Source organism: Perca flavescens, chromosome 11 (assembly GCF_004354835.1).
Source record: "Perca flavescens isolate YP-PL-M2 chromosome 11, PFLA_1.0, whole genome shotgun sequence".
Lineage (NCBI taxonomy): Eukaryota > Metazoa > Chordata > Actinopteri > Perciformes > Percidae > Perca > Perca flavescens.
In genome coordinates, this window is record NC_041341.1 from 20,463,270 (window position 1) to 20,486,656 (window position 23,387).

Consider the following 23,387-nt stretch of genomic DNA (forward strand, 5'->3'; position numbering starts at 1 on the left):
TCCCTGACGTATTCCCAGTCTTGGACTCACGCTGTAATTATTCCCCGGCTTTTTCTTTGAGAGTCGGACGCTGCACTGGGTAAGCACAAAGAAGGCAGAGAGCATCCTTGAACCCTTTCAATACGGGGCCACTGATATTCAAATAACATGCAGGCACCATTTGACTGCGCTGAGCAAAGAGCATTTCGAATTCAAACATTTGCATGTGACTCTTTGCCCCTTCTTTTTCTAAAGTTTAAAAAACTGTTCCCATAACATCTATGTGGCTTTCGGCAAAGAGAAAGAGGCCATATCCTTATTCTCGCTCCATCGATTGGTATGCAAATGAAAGCAGTTAATTTGGACAATTAGAATAAATATTCAGGGACCTTTTGTCGTCAAACTCCCTTGGAAACCCCCCCCCCCCCGATAAAGTGAAACTGAACAAAAGATGTCTCGGAGATTAATTAGATATTTGATAAGACACGAATCCCTAATCGCAAATACAAGACACATGGGGCTGCGATGTGCTCCAAGTCATAATTAATACCATTTAACAAGATTTTCATTTGGGCATGAAATGTTTTTTTCCGGGGCATTAAACATTGATTTATTCCATAGAGTAAATCGTGAAAGTCAAGGTATTATAGGTGATTTTAAGAAAAAATAACCCATGAGCAGCACTCACGCTTTAAAATATATTTCCAAAAATAAATGAAACTATTTGTCAAATTTAAAACTAAAAATATAAACTCTACATCACACAAGTGCAGCCTTTTTTAAAGATGTTTTAATTACGATAAAATGAAAGTCTTATACGTGTGACTTTATACAGGTAAACATTTATATATAGATATTTTTTAAGAAATAAAATGGTTAACCAAAGTTGAAAAAGCTGTTTACATACATATCCACAAAGTGCGTCGAAAGTAAACTCCCTGATTTCCAGGATACCAACACGAATAAAACAATCATAGCCTAACATTTACATGAAAATAACACATAGTTTAGTCGTCAATATACAAGATGTAACTCACATTGTCCAACCAAAATTCAACAGGTTACGCGCACCCTTAGCAAACATCCATTTCATTTTCAAGTTGCCCCTAAAAATCCCCAAAGGCCTGCAGTAAAATCACTGTTTTCTTTAGATGGATTTACGAATGAAATAGTCGTTACGCCTGTGGAGAATATATTTTTTAGACTTTGCAAACGCTTCTTGAAACATTTTCTCCTTTTACTGTCTGTCAGATAAGACCCGTTTTCAATGCTGTGCAGTTTTGAATCTGGTTTGATTTTGGGTGAAGCCTCATTAGGGCTCGTCGTGAGGAGACGGATCCTTAACAGTGATTCTGGGATTTACCCCCTCCAAAATAAGTTCTGGGGACTCGGACCTCGGGGTCTCCAGGTTACTGGTGTCGGTGTCACTGTCGCTCCCCTTTTTGCCTCCTCCACCGGCCGTGTGCGTTTTGATGTGCTTGCTCAAATGGTCACTCCGCATAAAGCGCTTGTTACATACCGGGCAAGCAAACCTTTTCTCGCCGGTATGGGTGCGAAGGTGTCTTTGGAGCTCATCGGACCGAGTGAACCTTTTGCCACAGAAAAGCCAGTTGCAGACAAAAGGCCGCTCGCCGGTGTGCCATCTCAAATGCGCTTTGAGGTGAGATGTCTTTCCATACACTTTACCGCAGCCGGGAATGTGGCAGCTATGGAGTCCCTTTCTGCGCAGGCTGGCCCCGGCGGGTCCCAGCCGCTCAGCCTCCTGGCAGTTCGGACAGTCACATGTTGCTCTGCCGGAGTACCGCCGGGACGACCTGGAGGAGCTACTTATTCCTGAACTGCCCCCAGAAATCATGGCGTTGGCGGCAGAAGCGTCTGTGTAAGTGGGGATGACTGTTTTGAAACCGTCCTGTGTTAACAGGTGCTGACTGGTGGACAGTAGATGGGACGCAGTGGGGCTGATTCCAGTTGAGCTAAACGCCGAGTGCGTCAGCGAGGAGAAGTCCGGGTTGTAGCCACTCAGCTGGGAGTGGATGGCTTGAGGCGTCCCGGAGTGCAGTGAGGTCTGGAGGGTGCTTGCAGGATTCTGGACATCGAGCCACGAGCCAGGATTAGTGTGGACATCCCACCACGAGGACGCACCGTTGGCAACATCGCCAGAGATGGTCGAGTGGAAACCGGACTTGTACCACGACTCGTACGGATGCGCCATCCCCACCCGCGGGTAAAGAGTCTCTGCTGATGTGTGGACTTTGGAGATAAAAGCTGACTGTCCAGACTCTTGAGATGTGACGCTCGCAGAGTTGGAAAACAGACCGCTGTACTCTGTGGAAAATGCAGACGAGGTCGGGGAGGTGGAGGCTAAGCAAAAGGCACTGTTGCCTGTGCCACTGGTCGGTGTTAGTCCTGTCGACGAGCGGCTTGTTGCTACTGTGAAACCGGGCAGACTGGATCCCAAGTTACAGCTGGAGGAGGATCTCTTCCACGGATGAAATCCACCTTTTGAGAAAGCGCTCGAGTCGGGTAAAGTTGTAAGAGGACTGGTGTTGCCAATTTTGTTGCAAGTTGCAGCCAGCATAGCTAGAGGTGTAGTTCCAAACCGTGGCTCTTCCTGAAACACACGAACAAAAGTTGGACTTAAAACGGGCAACAACAAATTATTCTGAAAAATTTTAGTTTAGCCCGGATATCTGGGAAGCAGACGACTGATTCGAAACAACACAGGACTTTAGCAAATACATTATAGAAAAACAACTGCAATTCTTACTATAATTTGAGCTGAGATAAATGTGTTTGGATAGAGGCGAGACACATTTTTATCACGCGTAGAACAAATAAAACAACGTGGCCTACAAGTATTTTTAGCGATTAACATTTTTACAAACTTTCTCAGAATATTAGCTGCGTCAGATATCTGCTGTGAACATTCAGTGAGTATTATACTACAAACACTCATCTAGATGCCTTTATCATTTAACCGTTTATTTGTAATAACGAGTAACGTAATCGTAATTATCACAGTAGGAAATCATAGCAGCAAACTTGAAAGCAAATATTTTTATGAAAGCAAAAAAAACACTTGTAGGTGCAGAGGAGAGCAGGCTAACATAACTTTACGCACAACTTTTGCGCATAAATAAAAACTCGGACTCACCCCAAGTATAGACGTTGCCATATCCAGGGTCTGTGCTGTGATGACAGTCTTCGCGATTTCAATGCTGTACGGCTCCAATTTGATTCAGACTCGCCGTGTTTGACTCAGGTCACACGGTTTCTCTCTTGGCTCGCGGCTCCCAACACTACCTAGTTGTAGAGAGCGTGTTCTTTGAAGTACAGCTGGCGAGGAGGCGCAGCCAATCTAATGGCCTCATTCATGGCTGGGGATGAAGTCAGCCAATGAGAGACCCGACCGCAGACAGAAACACCAAAAACCCCGCCGTCAATCATCCGTAGTGCAGCCTCTGCTCATACTGTCATACAAGACACGATTTGGTATTTTTTTCATACATAGTTATTTTTATGTATTCTCACACGAAGGCTCAATGTCTCCTTTTCATTGCAGAATTGAGTTCACACATCAGTTCTCCAAGAGGTAAGCTTTTCACTCATTTTGAAGCGTTTGTGGATTCTGTATAGTTCCAGGTTTCCTTTCGGAGTTTTCAATATTCAGATCCTGCGCAACACGTCATTGAGAAATAGTTGCTATTGCTGCACATAGTATTCTGAACAATGTGACGGGCGCTGCTGTTGCTGATGACTTTATCAGAACAGTGTTGAGCCAGTGCATGCGTCTGTGTGTTATCTGGTGCTATATGCTTTATCCTATTTTTGTTTTTAGAGTGCTGGTGTTAATATTGGAAAATCACAGATGGATTAAGTTTAGTAAAGAAGTCCAGAAACAGGCCTGAGAGGACGGACCTCACTCACTCTCCAACCGCGGTTAGATCATTTAGGAGCTGGCTGAATAAAACGACGAGTCCACAAATACATGAAGGAAAATCAGATAATGGACTCGTAGAGATCAAGTCTGTTTACTTCCAGACAAAAATATACGCGCGTCTGTGCACGTGCGTGTGGTCGTGTTCGCGCGCGGCCATAGGCCTACGCGCCACCTCCCTCCCTGCTAACTTGTTGGGCAGTGCAGGTGAGAGGTTAATTACAAACGACAGCTTGCTCTATCAGCGCGTGTGGTATGTGTTTTTAAAAGGCAAGTATTTTATAAGCGGAAAAAAGTTTCAGCTTCCAGGGGAAGCCTGCTCTAAGGCCGCCTGTCATCTCCATTAAGCTGCTGAGGCACGGGGTCTTGCAACCGAGAAATAAAATGTAATGCCACTCTAATCACTCATTTATTAAATTGAGGACAATTCAGTGGATGATGCCGTGTTTCAACAATTTTACTAAACTCGGACTTATTTTCTTTTAATATCACAATTCAATATGCCGCGTATTGTTAAGGCGCTCGGGGATAATGGCATAATGTAAAATTGACCTGCTCTGACGTGAATCATCATCCCTTTTAAAAGTTCAAGCAATTTTCCAGAGAAATGCTTGACCGAAAGATGTGCATTACAGTATTCAAAACGGGCAAATAATGCTCCATTATAGAGTATGAATGCTGCTAGTCAACACAGGCGCAATTTGTTCAAATACTCTTTTTGCTTTAAAACCACCACCTTTGGAAGAGTGAATAAAATAAGTCTCATCAAATACTGAGCGCTGCCAAGAAAATTGAATCATTTCTGCAATCATGGCAAATTGTCAGAGTGCTGTTAACAGTATTAAATGTCTATTCTACATTTAAACAAAGTTGATTGTTCCTTAAAGAAGTCATATTAATTCCAGCATTAAATGAAAATGAATGCAGAATGCTAGGGCATTTATTTTCATCATACCTTTTCAAAACATAAAAAATAACCCTAACCCTTTAATTAAGAATTAACAGTTATTTAAAAAGAAAACAAAAGAAACGTGATTTCACTGAATTTAGTTGCCATTGGTAATAGATATGTATTACAGTCTTCTGTCCATTTGTTCAAATGATAATATTCTTGTGGACATGATTATTATGTATATTATTGTGTAGTAATAGGCTATCTTAAAAAATAGCAGTGTGGCCGTTCAGATTGGAATAATGATCCTAACAAAGAAATCTACATAGGAATCAGTCTTTATGCAGCAATAAATACTGTGTCTTAAATGTATACAAAAGGAAATGTGTTTGTCAGAGTAACCTAGAATAATAAATAATAGTGATTTTTCAGACCATATTTACTTGAGACAAAAGGGGAGAACATGATCTCGACTTGTCATTCAAGTGAGAATTTTGAGTTGAATCTGTAATTCTGGACTCCATTCGTGAGCACTTCTCAGTGGCAATTAGGAGCCTATTACAAGCCATTAGATTGATCAATGTACCTTAAACAATGGGAATGATTTATTTGGTCGAACAAAACACTCTGCATCTATTGTGATGAGTCTAAGTGGGGGTGCATCCATCAACAAAAGATAAATGATTAATTCAGACCTATTCATTTGAATTCTTTCTACAAAGCCATCCTCACTTGCCTCAAATCCAGATTATTAGAGCCTCATTTTCTGCGTGTTAAACCAGACAGGCTGCTGGATTGGGTGGTGGTTTTTGGTTGTGCCCCTGTGTGCTTTAATTTGTATTTCTGCTGAGGGAAGTTTATTTGAGGACATTTAACTAATTGTTGTAATTTTGTGTGCTCATGTGGCTACACCTGTTTCTCACAAAGGGGGGTTGGAGGAAGCTATGAGTGCAAGGAATGTTTACTTTATTTCTGTGGCGATGAAGCTGTACAATGTTGTAGATATGATACGATTACTTGTATCATCAGAGGATGCACGTTGAGTTGAAAAAATGGACACGTGTATGGAGATTTGTCAAGGTGCTTTAACTTAACATATCTTCATTTTGTTGCAGATGTTTTTGGGTTGTGACATTTATTGTGTTGTCTTGTAAAATGCAAAGATGAAGATAAAAACAGTATTTTTCTTTTGTGTTAAATGACAACGTCTGTGTCTCAGCTGCCATTTACCATGAGTTTGTTCTTGCACTTTGAGGTTGCCAGGTTTTCAATGTTTATTTTGGTGGCGGTTAAATAGAAACAACAGCAAGGAAATACAATTCTTACACATTAAAGTGCACTGCAAAAAAAACTGCTTGACAAAATGATTTATTGCTGTAGGAAGTTAATGAGCTATAACACAAGGGGAAATGGCAAAATTGCTCGGCCCTGTCAGTATAGAGACGGAACTCGTGGATGTCTTTAGTTGTACGACAGTCAAGACAGATGATTCAAATGTTAATAGAAAGCAGGCAGCTGTTGACAACACAGTCAAGCCTCTGTTAAAGATTAACTACACTTTCAATACATACATTTCAAACAACAGTTCTGTGTAAGATTGATCTCACAGCAACTCATCAACCTACATCGATACTATCGACAGCTAAATTTGGAAGTACAGGTCAGCTTGCCAGCGTACAGTGTCAACTTTCATTTCCATAGGCTGCATGTTCTATTTTTAACCCGGGGGAGCAAGCCAGTTGAAGTGCGGGCGACTGGTTACAGTTGAGGACTTAGCTTAGCACGTTTTCTGTCAATGAATGTGGTGTTTTCTCTGAGTTGGTGAGCTGTTGTGGAAGTCAGCGAAAACTTAACAGTGGGAAATGGCTCCAAAGAAGGTGCAGGTTATGAAGAACATCTCCATTCAACAAAAAATGAGCATGCAAGATTATGTAATGGTATTTGGCTCGTTCTGACTGCAGACATCTCCACATTTTCTTTATTAGGGAAAGGGAGATGATGCAACAAAGCCACCACCACTGATTGGTAGGTTTGGCACTTCATTGAAAATAGGAGTTGTTGGCCTGCCCAATGTTGGGTAAGTAAAGGGTTTTTATTTTCATAGATAGTGTCGCCTTCTTACCATTCACACTGCATGCACCAGCATGTGTTCTGTCTGCTTCTAAACTCTGACTTCCATGATACCATAAATACAAATGCATGTAAGGCAGGATATAAGCCGAGTACAGTTCACTTCAGAGTTTGGGTTATTCAAGTTTCTCCAAAGGAGCTTTCACACCTTGTGCATGCGACATTTTAGACTGAAACAAGCAATAAAGGCCCAGACACACCGAGCCGACGGCCAAAAGTCGGCAGAAAAGGCAGTTGGGCTGATCAGTCTCCCCACGTTGGTCAAAAAAGTGCCTTGGAACACACCAAAGCGACGAGACGTAATACGTCTCCAAAACAGCAGGCGGCGCTAATCTGTATTGTCGCCCAAAAATGAAAACCGGCAGCTGATTGGATTAACGCGTCACATGGGTCTGGCTTCTCCGGAAATTCAAAGACCGACTGACGGCGGCTTGTTCAGAATATGATTTCATATTGTACTAAAATAATTCACCGAACGTGTTTCTGAAAACATTTTAATAGAAATAGGCCGTTCAGTTGCTGAATCTGTCTTCATTTCAGATCGACAAAGGTCAGTTTAAAATATTTTCGTCAGATTTTGAGAGATTCTAGTCAGGCTCATTCCGCTCCCCGTTTCGTTGACGGCACGGATGTACATGATAGCCAGAGAGTCAGATGACTGTCCGTGGAAAATCTTTCAGTGTTTTTTAACAACCAGAGGAGTCTTCCTAAGGCTGGAAGTGTCTGGAACCACTTATTCCCTACTAGCTATGGATAAAATCCTACGAGAGCTTTGTCTTTCCTTAACTTTCTCTCTGTCTCTCTGTGTATATAAAAGTGTGTTAGCTGCTCAAACTTACTGCAAAATGCTTCGAGCATGTCCGTTATAACAGATAAGGGTTATGATTGAGGGTAGACCTGCATCTTCAAAGAGTTGGAGTATGTCAAAAATCATAGTTTTAATAAAATAGTTAAATCATTTTACAATATATACTTTGAGTGTGTGTCCTGTATTGGATTTATGAATGTGTTTTTTTTTATTATCACAGCGGTTTTCTTTTAATTAGAGAAAATAGTTTAATTAACATGTTATTGATTAGAATGTGGCATGATCCATCTATATTTGTATAAAACTGTACGACAGCAAGCAAGAATGAACCTGCCACACTGCTATGAATGCGGTGAAGAACTTTGAATGAATGAAAAGCAAAGCAAACAAACCCGGTTGTCCATTGGTTTTAAATACCCACTTATCACTCATGCACCGGTCAAAGGTCAGGACACATCCTAGACAGCGCTCCGGTTAATCACATGCAGTCATGTCACCATCACATTCATATGTCAAGTAATTTAGTCTTTCCAGCTCACCTAACCTGCATGTCAAGTAATGACCCACATCACAAAGTGAACACTCAGACACAGGACTCACAGTACCACTGAGTCACCTTGCAGGCCAGTCTCTGCTGCAACAAATCATGCAACTCTAATATGTATGTATGTATGTATGTATGCACCCTATTGTGTTGAATTCTTTAAACAGCAAGACAAGACAAATTTCCTTAGGGGTAATAAAATCAATCTTATCTTAACAGAAACAGCACATTGACACATGGAATACATTTTTGAGGAAATTGTATGAAATTCACTTGCATGTACAAAGCAACCCAACTTTCTGCTTTCGTCCGTCGCATGCTATTAAACCTGCATGAAATAGTACTTTTCATCATTGCTATTTGCCTGTAGTTGCTTGACAACACATTCTCACTCCCATTGCGTAAAATACGGAAGCTTGGTCAGGTGCTTCTTTAGCGTCATATCTAAACACGCTTTATCTAAATGCGCTGGGTCGGGACTATTGTCATCACTTTTGACGCAGTTAGGTTTAGGAAAAGGTCGTGAGTGGGCTTATAAAAGGTACGTTTACGTGACACACGGTACAAGAACGCGACTGTTAGGTTGAGGAAAAGATTGTGGGCGGGGTTAATAAATAAAGCAGTCCAGTGACACGTGGGACACAAACCCCGGTCCCCTGGGGTGAAAGTCCTGTGCTTTCATACTACTCGCTACCGTCGCTCTTATTACTATGTAATCTTCACGCGCCGCGGAGCTGCTGCTCTGCCCGGTGCGTTCCATACACACGCTGAGGGGTGCTTATTATTGCGTCGTATCTCATGCTGAGAGACAATGACCAAGCGTCCGTATTTTACGAGTTGGGAGTGAGAACAGGTTGTGCTTGAAGCAGCTCCCGGTCTCACAGGTACAATCAGTGACAATAATAAGACAATAATTATGTAGGAGATACATTTTAAGATAATCAAATTGTAATCTACAGAAAAAAACATGTTTTAGATTAGTTTGAATGGCACTGAAAAAAAGTTTAGCATGGACAGAATAATAAAAATCTGTGTTACATTTGTTATCATTGATCTTATGTCATTCTTTTAAATATTTTACAACTACAAAAATAGTTGTAATGTGCGAGATATGCTTTGGTGTCTTGCATGTATGACATAACCTAGTTAACCTAAAACTCTATAGCCCAATGAACTGAAAGAATGCAAGCTGAAAACCGAATGAGAATAAGTTGCAGGATGTAAATCAGAGTCCCAGATCTTGTCTCCTTCTTCTATATCAAATGATGCTATTTCATGGGAGAAGGAGGGTGTACATATATATACAGTGGGGGAAATAAGTATTTGACCCCTTGCTGATTTTGCAGGCTTGCCCACTTACAAAGAATGCAAAAATCTACAATTGTAATCATATGTACATTCTAACAGTGAAAGACAGAATCCCAAAGAAAATTCCAGAAAATCACATCATATGAATTTATTAAAATTGATAACCATCTGATGAGGAAAAACAAGTATTTGACCCCCTGGACAAACAGCAAGTATTCTGGCTCCTACAAGCCAGTTAGTCTTTCTTTAAGACACAGCCCCAATCCGAACCAATTATCTACATCAAATAACCCTGCCTTACCTCGTTAGCTGTATAAAAGACACCTGTCAACACCCAAACAAGATCTTGCCTCGTGGGGTGTCCCTGATCATGCGAACGGTGAGGAATCATCCCAAAACCACAAGGGGGGAACTGATGAATCAACTGAAGGCAGCTGGGACCACAGTTACAAAAGAAACGGTTGGTAACACACTACGCCGTCATGGATTGAAAACCTGCAGCGCACGCAAGGTCCCCCTGCTCAAGAAGAAACATGTACAGGCCCGCATGAAGTTCGCCATTCACCACCTGGACGACTCAGAAGAGGCCTGGAAGAAGGTGATGTGGTCAGATAAGACCAAAATAGAACTTTTTGGCCTCAACTCAACTCGTCGTGTTTGGAGGGCAAAGAACACCGAGTACAACCCAAAGAACACCATCCCCACCGTCAAGCATGGTGGTGGCAACATCATGCTTTGGGGGTGCTTTTCAGCCAAGGGGACGGGACAACTCCATCATATTGAGGGGAGGATGGACGGGGCCATGTATCGTGGAATTCTGGACCGACATCTCCTTCCCTCAGTGAGAGAGCTGAAGATGGGTCGAGGATGGGTGTTTCAGCACGACAACGACCCTAAGCACACCGCCAAAGCAACAAAAGAGTGGCTGAAGAAGAAGTACATCAAGGTTCTGGAGTGGCCTAGCCAATCTCCAGACCTGAATCCGATTGAAAATCTTTGGAGGGAGCTTAAAATTTGAGTTGCCATGCGACAACCTCGGAACCTGAATGATTTGGAGGCTGTCTGCAGGGAGGAGTGGGCCAACATCCCTGCCGAAATGTGCACAAACCTTGTCACCAACTATAAAAACCGTTTGACATCTGTGCTGGCCAATAATGGCTTTTCTACAAAATATTAACATGCTGTTTGTCCAGGGGGTCAAATACTTGTTTTTCCTCATCAGATGGTTATCAATTTTAATAAATTCATATGATGTGATTTTCTGGAATTCTCTTTGGGATTCTGTCTTTCACTGTTAGAATGTACATATGATTAAAATTGTAGATTTTTGCATTCTTTGTAAGTGGGCAAACCTGCAAAATCAGCAAAGGGTCAAATACTTATTTCCCCCACTGTATATATATATATATATATATATATATATATATATATTAGGGGTGTGACGAGACACTTACTCCACGAGACGAGACACATCACGAGATTGGGTTCACGAGAACGAGACGAGACGAGATTTTTAAAAAAAATTTAAAGAAATCCTCAATGATGAAATATATGAATGGAAAATAGTTTTTTATTCAACTGACCTTGGCTTCTTTGTAGAGGTTTGGGACTACAGTGCGAGTTAAATGCGCGCGTGATGGGATGACGTACCTCGTTTCCAGTGTGTGGAGGAGTCGCCGAAATCCAACATTTTCCACCACAGAAAATGGCCTCATATCAGCTGCAATGAAAACGCCTATGTCCCTCGTTATTGCCGTGGCTCTTGCACTTACCGGTGGCAGAGATGCAAAGGCTTTTAGAGTTGTTTGCCCTTTTAATGTTTTCGTCGCGGGTGCAGTAGTTAGTAGAGAGCTGTGGTGGTGCTGTAAGTGTTTTTGCATAGTGCTCGTGTTAGCCGCGGTATACGGCATTTTTTTCTTACAATGTTTACATATTGCGTTCGTCTTGTCTGTCACTCTTTCGCCGTTTATTATTTCCGCAGGAAAACCAAAATGTTGCCACACAAATGATTTAAAAGTGGCAGGGGATCTTCAATAGTAATTTCACGCTCCATCACGCTGACATAACATCGCCTCACGAGACAACTTTTCACCTCGACGAGAAATCTCGTCACGTTTTAATCTCGCGAGATCTCGTAAAACGAGATCTCGTCACACCCTTAATATATATATATATATATATATATATATATATATATATATATATATATATATATATATATATATATATATATATAATAATTAGTGGCTAGGGTGTGTTTGATGTGTAAATGTAACTAAAGTTCACAATGAGCACCTAACGGTAAAATCAAAGAGACAGTAACTTAAAGGCAAATTACGTAAGACATAGACACAGGAAATGTTGAGTATGTAAGTCTATTTGAGGTGTTTTCAAATTATTGTTGGTCAATAAATCGATGTAATCAAACATAATGAATAGATGTGAAGAATGAAAACATGTTAGGTAGTTGAGGAATATTTAAATTTTTTGAAATATGAACCTCTGTGTCAAAGAGTTACTCAGTCTGTGAAAGATTTTTAGGTGGACAACTTGTCAAGAATCTGTACTACATGGCCATGTGTTTTAGGAGGCTGACACACTGTCTGCATGTCAGACCTGGTCAGACAAATCCACCTTGTCAGCATCTACCAACACCTTCAGCAACATCAGTGACAGAGCGTAATCACAGGGCAGACCCAACATTACTTTCCTGCAGCCCCCTTTGAGCCACAGGAAAGGGCCACAGTGTTAGGTTATCTTCTGCTCAGCTGACGGGTTCTCATTTTTATTGTGCAGCTCTTTAAAACATTTTTTGAGTCACTTTTAGCTGAGCTGTTGTTTTTCAAAGTAACCTAGAAAAATTAGTTAGAGCTGAAAACTGCAGGTTTTAAAGGGACAGAGAGGCCCAGGATGTTGAGACGTCATCCAGTTACTGCTCTGAATCTGTGAACTTGAGGCCACAGATATTGCTATAAATCATTGACAGGCTGAGAGTATTTTTCACAGAACTCATTTCATTATATATTCAGATACTGGATATTGATAACAAAGAATAAACACTCTATATTATGTTTATGCTTCTTGACATGTAGTGTGTCTTAGCTGTTTTGCTAGATTTTGAGCATATTGCACAAAGATCCAACTCTCTGGAGTCCAGTGTTTTTATTTCTTACGCTAGCAAAACCACATTTTTTTTCCCTGGTATAAGAATTAGAACTCCTTGAGGTTGTGGCCTGCCATACCACATTTGTGTCAAAGTACAACTAGTCAACCCTCCCATGGTTTCTTCATCAATGAACCATGTTCAAATGCCAGCCTGCTGTTAGTTGGGTGTAACTGACCACTCTTCACACATATGGGAAACTTGAGAGTGTAATTCAGCCAATCTTGCAGCTATTTCTACACTTAAACCAGCACATGTTCTATTACTGCTCAGAGACACGAAAAAGTTTAGTCTTAGTCCATTTAACCCCTTATTGGGACACACGGTAAAGTATGCACACAGTATTTGGCCTAACTAAGTTGAGTCATTCTTAAAACTCAGGCTGTCTGAATGCGGCCGAATGTGGCCTATCTACTTTTTCTCTTGTTGACTAGGCCACAACTGTGTATTATTGACTACCATTTATAACTGCACAGTTGTGTAGTGAAAAAACGTCATTAAGTGTCCCCAATGTTTACACTTGATTTGGATTTAGCTAGCTAGATAGCCTAGCTTGTTTGTAACTTTTGAGTAATAATAATAATAATAATAATAATACATTTTATTTAAAGGCGCCTTTCATGGCACTCAAGGACGCCTTACAGAATTTATAAAAACATTTCAAAAAATCAAGCCAGTACAACATCAAACATTAATCAAATGAAAGCCTGAGTAGACATTGATTACCTGGATTTATTATTAAAAAGCAATACTTGTGAATTGACAAATATTTATTACCTGTAGATTTCATCCACTTGTCAGTCTTCATCAATCAGCAGTTGGAGTTTGCTCAATCCTCATGTATTCCATGTATTCATTGTATTCCACAATGTATATTTTTGTCTGCAACATTCCTAGTCTTCATAGTAAACCCAGACAAAAAATTTTAGGTTGATATTTGGCCCAGCCATCTTCTATGCTGGATGTCTCACTTCCTTATAAGGAGTTTCTACCACCCATCAGTGGAAAAACACACTAATGGCTGGCTTCAAATACACATCACTTTATCCATTGACCAGCATATTGCACTCTAATGTATAAGTAAGTAATTTGCTTTGCAATTATTTAAGACTGTTTTTACACCTGATGATGGTTGTAATGTTACCATGGATTGTCTTTCTATTTCCCCCCAAGGTGACCCAAGATAGCCTTCAAGTATGTTAGAGAAACAATTTAGCTTTATATAAAGAATTAATGCACTTTACCAATCCTGTGCAATTTCATGCCTATAGGACTTGACAAACAATCATTTCAATGTGAAGCATCCAGTGAGGGGATAAAAATTGAAAGTCCTGGATTATAGTTAACTGCCATGCCATTATTACTCTTAGACATTTGCCATTGTCTGTAGATTTTGAAGTACACTTGATCTGCTTGTGCCATACAAAATAAACCCCTCTGTGATCACAACATGGGGCGGCATTTGGCTGATCCTGTTCAACAGCTGAGCTCTATCAGAAATGTAATTTGCCCTTCGATTTCATGTACAATTGATCTATTATGGGATTATCTGACCTTGTAATTGGGCAAAGTATTTCATAGAGTATTTTTGATTTTTGAAGCGCTCAAATATTCAATCCATTAGAATAACCTTTTCATTTTTGTGCAGAAAATAAAAAAGCCACTCTTGCATAATTTGCTGAATTGTTTCATACTATTGAACCATTAGGTTCTGCACAGCAGCACTTTTAGATGGATTGACCTCACTGCTGTTTTTATTTTCAGGAAGTCAACCTTTTTCAACGTGTTGACAAAGAGTCAGGCTGCAGCTGAAAATTTCCCCTTCTGCACCATTGACCCAAATGAAAGCAGAGTGCCCATTCCAGATGAACGCTATGATTTCCTCTGCCAATTCCACAAACCTCCCAGGTATGTGGTCTCATCGTTCACGTATTTTTCACACTTCAGATGTGTAGTTGCTGACGGTCTTCTTGCAATAGGTATGAGAAAACATAACAATGTTATTGACATGTAGCTGCCAGTTCTGTTCTGTATGATGTATGATTGCTGTTCTACTCCAAGGTTTTCTGTTAAGGGAAAAGCTGAAGCATCCAAACCTCTAACACCTGGTTATCATACACATTTATAGAGGCTGTTAAAGCAGGCTGAATTCAGATTTGCTGGGGTATACTGAAAAGTACTAGCGAGATATCCCTTTTTGAATGACAAGAATTGGTATGTTGAATAGCACAGAGCATTTCAGTGCATGAATTTTAGTCACAAGAACTACGCTCCTACTTTTCAAAGAGCAGTATGAATCTCACAAGCATGCTTGAACTCAGTTCTGTCCTACTTATGCTGTATATGCTCTGTACTCTAACTTAAGGACATGCATAACAGAGTCCACTGCTATTAATAAATAAATACACCAGCGACCATAAAAATATAAAATACAAGCAATATTCCTCATGATTATTTTATTTAAAAAATCCCTTGAAAAAAAATTAAATCAACAACGAATTGAGCCTACTAACAAAAATTGCCTGTGAACATGGCCATTGTAGTTTAATTTGAGTCCGTTACACATTAATTGTTGCTCTGCCGTAAATTCTAGAAAACCAAATGTGTATTAATGCACGACAGAAAATAGTCCCCAACAAGACTGCACTGTTTTAAAAAAAAAAAACTGTTTTTAAAGATTTACGTCTTCAGCTGGAACTAATTTGCTTGAAGCTGAGGTTCACAGACATGGTAGGAAAGTCAGAAAGTATTGAGAGATTGATTAACATATTATGGTTTTTGTTTTCATTTATGTTTGTTTACAATATAAACAAATCTAGAATAACAGCAGCCTTATCTTTTAAGATGTCCACTCTGTGTTATGACTTATTTGGCTATTTTTGTGTTTAAATACCACTATATTGAAAAGAATAGCAATCTGTTCAAAACTGTTCCAATGCAATCCAATACAACAACATCACAAACTACAGTCTCAACAAATCATAGATTAATCTGGCAGAGTTTCAGAAACCTTTTTGGTGGTTTCTGCTTTTGTTAAAATAATATTGATAATGTTTAAAGTCTTAAATGACTGATATATTTTCCTTTTACTTCCTGGGTTGCAGCAAAATCCCAGCATTCCTTAATGTTGTTGACATTGCTGGCCTGGTGAAAGGTGCTCATGCTGGACAAGGCCTGGGAAATGCCTTCCTGTCCCATATCAGCGCCTGTGACGGCATCTTCCACATGACACGTGAGTCCCTCATAGGTTTTCATATCATCAACAAATCAGAGTGTTTTATACTGCTAAAGCACTTGCAACATTTGGTCACACTTAATAGACCCAGTACTGAAAGCAAATGCCTTAGTTGTGCTATAGCTTTGCTAGTAGGGCATCTTGTGTGGTGCGTGCCAAGATCAACATAATAGTCATAATAAAGTCACATCAGACCTCACATTCCTACTGGGAGGCTCCCTAAGTGAGAATCACAGAATTGAAAGGGTCTGTGCCTAGTTTAGGCTTCACACAATCAGTAGCACATTCTGAGGTTTGGAAACATAACTTAGAAGAGACTTCAGAAGGAGCACCACATAATATTGTAATATGATTCCTAATGCCACTTTTGATTAAGTTTGGGTACAGTGGAGGTATGTAAGTTATTAATAAACATATTGTGAGGATTAAAGGCTTTCTTTTCTTTTCCTTTTTGTTTTTTACACACTGCATACATTCATAATAATAGTTATAAAGTATATTACTTTTTATAATACTTTTGACAACAATAATAGTCCATCCATCCATCTATCATAAACTGCTTACCTGGGGTCGGGTCCCGGGGGCAGCAGGGACCCCACACTTTCCTTTCTCAAGCCACATTAACCAATTCTGACTGAGGGATCCTGAGGTGTTCCCAGGCCAGGGTGGCACAATAGGTACTCCATTGGTTTCCTGCTTTGAATCTTGGCCTTAGACTTTGAGGTGCTGATGCTCATCCCAGCCGCTTCACACTCTGCTGCAAACCGATCCAGTGAGTGCTGAAGGTCACGGATCGATGATACCATCAGGACCACATCATCTGCAAAAAGCAGCAATGAAATCCCCAGGCCACCGAACCGCAACCCCTCTCCACCACGACAATGCCTTGATATCCTGTCCATGAATATCACAAACAGTATTGGTGACAAAGCGCAGCTCGGTTGGGGGCCAACCCTCACCTGGAACGAGTCTGACTTACTACTGAGATACTGAGAACCTGGACACAGCTCTCACTTTGGACAGGGATTGAATAGCCCTGAGAAGGGACCCCATACTCCCACAGCACCTCCCACACTATCTCCCGAGGGACCAGGTCATACTCCTTCTCCAGATCCACAAAACACATGTAGACTGGATGGGCTTACTCCCAGGCCCCTTCCAGGATTTTTGCAAGAGTGAAGAGCTGATCCGTTGTTCCATGACCAGGACGGAATATGCAATGTTCCTCTTCAATCTGAGGTTCGACTATCCACTGAACCCTCCTTTCCAGTACCTTAGAGTAGACTTTACCAGGGAGGCTGAGAAGTGTGTTACCCCTGTAATTGGCACACACTCTCTGGTCCCCCTTTTTGAACACAGGATCCACCACCCCAGTCTGCCATTCCTTAGGCACTGTCCCAGACTTTAAGCAATGTTGAAGAGGCGCATCATCCAAGACAGTCACTCCACACCCAAAGCTTTGAGAATTTTTGTACAGGTCTCATCAATACTGGGGCTTTGCCACTGTGGAGTTGTTTGACTACCTCAGTGACTTCCACCAGGGAAATTGACGATGATCCTCCATCATCCTCCAGCTCTGCCTCTACCATAGAGTGTTTGTTAGTTGGATTCAGGAGTTCCTCCTCAGCTGAGATCAACAGTGTCTCATCCTTACTGTACAAAGCTTGGACGGTTCCCCGTTTCCCCCTACTGAGTTGACGAACGGTTTTCCAGAAGCTCCTCAGTGCCGACTGAAAGTCATTCTTCATGTCTTCTCCGAACTTCTCCCACACCCGCTGCTTTATTTGCCTCTTTCACGGCAGAGGCTGCAGCCCTTCGGGCCCGTTGGTGCCCTGCAACTGCCTCCGAAGTATTCCAGGATTCACATCCCGGTAGGATTTCTTCAGTCGGACGGCTTCCCTGACCACCGATGTCCATCGTGGTGTTCAAGGAATACCGCCCCTTGAGACACCTAAGACTCTTAAATCACAGCTCCCCACTGCAGCTTCAACAATGGAAGCTTTGAACATTGCCCACCAGGGTTCAATGTCCCCAACCTCCACAGGGATGCCAGAAAAGATCCGCCAAAGGTGTGACTTGAAGATCTGCCCGACATGGGGCTCCTCCAGACGTTCCCAGTTCACCCGCACTACTAATTTGGGATTACCAGATCTGTCCAGTCTTTCCCCACCTCCTGACCCAACTCATCACTAGATGGTGATCGGTTGGTAGCTCCACCCCTTGCTTCACCCGAGTGTCCAAAACATCCAACCTCAGATCAGACGATACAATCACAAAATCAATCATCAACCTTCTTCCTAGGGTGCTCTGGTACCAGGTACACTTATGAGCATCCTTACGCACGAACCATCCATGACTAGCACCGAAGTCTAACAACAAACAACTGCTCAGGTTTAGATCAGGGAGGCCGTTCCTCCCAATCACGCCTCTCAAGGTGTCCATTGCCCACATGGCGTGCGCATTGAAGATCTATGGAGTCCTCAAATGAAGCCCCATACAGGACTCCATTCAGGGTCTCCAAGAAGACCAAATACTCCAAACTGCTGTTTGGTGCATATGCACAAACAACCCTCATTAATTTAATATTGTATATGGCGTTTTCTTTTGCGGGGTGCAAATGTTCCACCAAAACAAGTTCCTTCCCGAAAATATTTAGCAGATCCACCATCGCTGTGACCGGAGCTTAACGTCACCCAAGACAATTGTGATTGGTTTAAAGAAATGCAAAAAACCCAGATTGTTTTTTTCTCCTATCCAGGAGTGTATGTGTGTAGGGGCCAGACCAGACTCCACAGCGCTGTGGAGTTAGGTCTGGTAATGCAAGAATACAACCTGGGCAACTTCGGAGAAGAAAAGAGTCCAACCCCTATCCAGGAGTACGGTTCCAGAACCGAGAGTGTGCGCAGAGGTAAGCCCCACCAGATGGGCCCATGGGATGTAGAGGGAGGTGCCATGCAGCTTCTTCGGGCTGTGCCCAGCTGGGCTCTGTAGCAAACAGCTCGCTGACAAGCCCGCCATCTGGGCCTGGCTCCAGACGGGGGCCCTGTGTTTCCTCCGGGCTGGGTAACTCCTCCTCTTCCTCAATGATTCATGAGGCTTTTTGAACCATTCTTAGTCTGGCCCCTTACCTGAGACAACTTTGCCATGGGAGGCCACAGCCTTCAGGTTTATAGAGACACACAAACCTCTCTACCACAATAATGTGATGGGTCCTGGAGAGGACAACAATAATAATAGTGGTAATGATAATACAAATAATGTACTGTATATTTCACTATACTGCCTTTTGTGACTTTGTTGATATCTCGCTGATAATTAATCGCTGTCTGTCCCTCAGTGAGGCAGGCTTCAAATTACTTTCCAGGTCTTCCTCAAATTCCTCTGTGTCTTTGACATGGTCTTTTGTCCAACACAATTAAAGCGTTACACACTAGAATAAATCAAATATCAGCAACTGAAATAAATGCAGAGGCCCTTTTTAAAAATAGCTGAATTTGTTTACTGATTGAATGCTGTTATTAAATTTCCCACTGTATGAAAGGAGCTCTGATTAGAGAGTGGCAGGCTGGACAGAAAGGATTAAGATTAAGGCCATATTGCTATATTCTTTGTAAGCTGTCTCTGTGTATCACTGACAAGTATATTATTTTTGTCCAGTACAGTTTTCAAATAGCCTTTGACTCTGTAGTTAGCGAGAAGTGGAACTGAAAGACCACCCACTGCAAGACTTAGTAATGATTTACAGAGTGGACAAGACATGTAAGGGGAGATAAACGGGTCTGTTGTCAGTTCAGTTTTTAATGACTTTTGGTACAATTCAAGTTCAAGGGTAAGGCTGGTGTTATTCTACATTCTTTTGATTGTCAACAAAACCCTTAAAAAATGATTAAAACCATCTATGTTTGTAATATGTAATATATACATTATTGTTACTTATTGTTTGTTTATTTACACATATACCCTTTTTTAACGAAACAATATTTAATTTGCAATAGAATGTGAAGGAGAATTGCCTAAAAGCCTTCCAGATGGTTGAAAAGTTGCATTCTCCAGGTAGCATATTACAGGAAATATTAATGTCAATGTAAATACACTACTTGTATGTATGTATGTATGTATGTATGTATGTATGTATTAGAGTTTAGATTCTCTGCCTGAGCCCGAGCCCAAACTTGACCCGATATTTTCTCGCCACTATCCTCGGGCCCTTGATCAAGCATTTGTGTTTTTTTAATCAATACTTTATTAGCCTAATTGGGTGTGGAGAAAGCTATGCCATAATCGTGCGCAGCGTCTCCTCCACTCGCACGCATCACACCGGCCTGCTATGCTGTATTGTGTAGCTTAAGTGCAACACGGAGCTTGAAGATGTAAAGAAAAAAATAAAAACAGGATAATTAACTTTGAGCAAGTTTGGAGGAAAGTCGTGGGCAGTACAACATACAGTATGTATTGGCTTTGTCGAGTGCATTAAGTGTGGCACGCTGCTCGCCTATGACAGCACAGGAACGGGGACTTCGACAACGAACAGAGACATGAAGCAGGCTTGCCATGGCAGAAAAGATGATAGTCAGCCTTCAATGTCCTCTTTTGTTACTTCTCCAAGCATACCCCTTCTAAACATTATCGGGTTTAAATCAGGCTCGGGCTCATAATTACAGTTAATGGCTGGACTCAGACACAACGTGCATGGGCTCGGTTAGGGTCGGGCTTGATTTTTTTTTGGCCCAATCTAAGCTTTAGTATGTATCAATAATTTTACAGACACACATCAAAAACACTGATTCATAATAAATGCAAGTATTTTATCAACTAAGTGCATACATTCTGTTAAGTTTTCACTAGACAAGAAAGACAAAGGAGGAAATAAATGCACATGAAAAAGGGAAACAAAGCAGTAATCATAATAGAAAACACCCACAGTTAACATTTGAATGGGCCAAATTTATATGACAGATTCTCTCCTATAACCAACTCTTTTGTTTCTACTCACACAAAGAAGACAAACATCCTCAACTATCATAAATAGGGAGATCGAAAGCTTCTTCTTCTGTGTGTTTGCGGAGTGTTTACATCTATCTGCTTTGGCAAGCCATTGTTTCCACTCTAGTGAAGTCCTTGGAAACAATGTGATATGTTTCACAACTTAACCATTAAACATAGCTGGTTTTGTTTTATAATTATATCTATCTGGTGTCAGGCAGACTGCAATGTTGAAGCCACTACTTTTATATAGCTTGATTATATGGTTGTGGGGGATCACACTTTTTGTGTCTGGAGTGGTATGTTTATTTGTCTGGGAATTAGCAGAAGGGTTTATAAAGATACTACAGAGAGTTGCTCAGCGTTAGTAACATGAAACAGTGATTGTGATTGCTAACTGAGGACACAAGCAATTGATTTATTCCCTATATTTGGTTTACATTCATTTGTTTGAAAGTTGTGAAATTTGAGTAATAGCGAACAACAGGTTTTACAAAGGTAGAACAGGCCGTAGTGTCTTCACACCTTTTTATAAGATTCAACTTTTTTTATATATATAGAGTAGTCTAACTGGAATTTGCTAATGACGTCTCAAAATTCCACCAGTGGCGTGCACAATATGAATATTTTTAAACCACTAATGACTTTGAAAAGCCTGTGTAAACAGTGGATTTGCTTTCAACAATACCTTCCAACTACTATTAAGGCACATGATGACATCCTGAAAGCTGATTCTGTTGAATGGCTGGTGTTGCCTGGTCTCATAACAAAATGGTTTGCAGGCTAAGTGTTCCCAGTGCTTCTGCAGTGACTGGAACACAACTGGATCCTCACTGTCTGAGACAAGACACAGACATGTTCTACTTCATCTGCTCTTCTGTTCCCCGCTAGCTACTTTGCCAGCTCACCTGGCCTTATTCCCAGATGTTTGGTTTCCAGCAATTAGATGTTTGAATGCTCACACAGTGTCCCCCTCATTGCTGCAGGAATGCTCTGGTTCACTTCTAATGAAGACTTATTTACGGTTGCACCACACTCAGTAAGAATCTAGCCTTAAGGTACTGTGGTAAAGCACATTTATCTTTAGGGACTGGCTGTGGTTTGGGGCAGCCGACTGGAAAGTAGCTGTTATTTTTGGTGTAGACTTTTCTCTCATTGGGATATTCATGCTTTCAGCACCTGTACTCCTGGTTAAGTTAAGCCTCTTCCCTCTCCTCTGCTACTGCCTGAAGCAGACACGAGGAAGTTCACCCATTTTATAAAAGAATGTTAGAGGGTTTTAGTGAAACAAAACCTAATCAGTTACATGAGATCTTAGCTATAGAGCAGTATAAATGTTACACTGCAGTATTCTTTATAGAGCTGAAACATTTGGTTTATTGATTAATCAATTAATAGTTATTCAGCAACTAGTGAATTGTTCAAGGAATATAGCAAAGAAAAAAAAAAAAGATACATTTGATGATTCCAGCTTTTAAAATGTGAGGATTTGCTTTTATTTGAGTTTTGTCGGACTAAACAAGACGTCACCTTGGGCTGTAGGAAATTGTAATGGCCATTTTTATTCAAGTTTGCTGATGTTTTATTGAACAAACAGTTAACTGATTACCTGAGAGAGAAATCTGCAGATTCATTGAAAAAGAAATTATGGTTAAGTTGCAGGCCTTAACCTTTACATTGTTTGTCTGTTGTTGTGCATTGATTGCCGTCGTAACCATAGTGAAAAATGCTAATAACGAGCAGTGTTGATATGTAATTGTCATTCAGTTTGGCAGTGTTCTGCTTAATACAGTACCATGCAGACCAAAGATGTAACACATCTGCAAAGATCTCTATTTCAAACAGAATACTTTTTTAGTTGCAAAATTTATTGTAAATGTAAACCTGGACATGTGCCTACAGCCAGTGGTGGAAGAAGTTTTCTGCTTAAAGTACTAATACCCCACTGTAAAAACACAAAATGCTACTAAGTAAAAGTATGTAAGTATCATCACGAAAATGTATTTAAAGTAATAAAAGTAAAAGTACTCAATGCAGAGAAATCCTCACATTTTAGAGACTGGAAACGATCCAAACAGTTCTGTGTTTAATCTCTAATCATTTCAGCTGGACTTGTAGGACGTTATATTGTTGGGTAGTTTAATTTATAATAAAACATCATATTTTATAAACGACACGTGTTTTATGTGCAAAAATCTTTATTTTTAAATTAACCAGTAACTAAAACTGTCAGATTAATGTAGTGGAGTAAAGAGTATAATATTTCTCTCTGGAATGTAGTGAAGTAGAAGTAGAAAGTGGCATGAAAAGAAAAGACTCAAGTGAAGTACAAGTACCTCAAATTTAAGTACAGAACTTGAGTAAATGTACTTAGTTACATTCCACCACTGCCTACAGCAACTGTAGCT

General features: G+C 40.7%; 2 protein-coding genes across 2 annotated transcripts in view; one reads left to right on the forward strand and one right to left on the reverse strand.

Moving 5' to 3' along the window:
* Positions 1–881: 881 nt before the first annotated feature.
* sp9 (sp9 transcription factor) lies at positions 882–3,356 on the reverse strand. Its single transcript, XM_028591721.1, has 2 exons — positions 3,134–3,356; positions 882–2,590 (listed from the first exon to the last, which is right to left on the reverse strand). Exons 1-2 carry the CDS (start codon positions 3,152–3,154, stop codon positions 1,292–1,294), a joined length of 1,320 nt encoding a protein of 439 aa, XP_028447522.1. The 5' UTR covers positions 3,155–3,356; the 3' UTR covers positions 882–1,291.
* Positions 3,357–6,542: 3,186 nt separating this feature from the next.
* The window catches only part of LOC114564586 (obg-like ATPase 1), a 50,016-nt gene continuing 33,171 nt past the window's right edge, over positions 6,543–23,387 (forward strand). The window contains exons 1-4 of the mRNA XM_028592012.1: positions 6,543–6,685; positions 6,794–6,885; positions 14,526–14,669; positions 15,866–15,993. Coding sequence (XP_028447813.1) covers positions 6,671–6,685; positions 6,794–6,885; positions 14,526–14,669; positions 15,866–15,993 — 379 coding nt within the window. The 5' untranslated portion in view covers positions 6,543–6,670. The remainder of the gene's footprint in view (positions 6,686–6,793; positions 6,886–14,525; positions 14,670–15,865; positions 15,994–23,387) is intronic.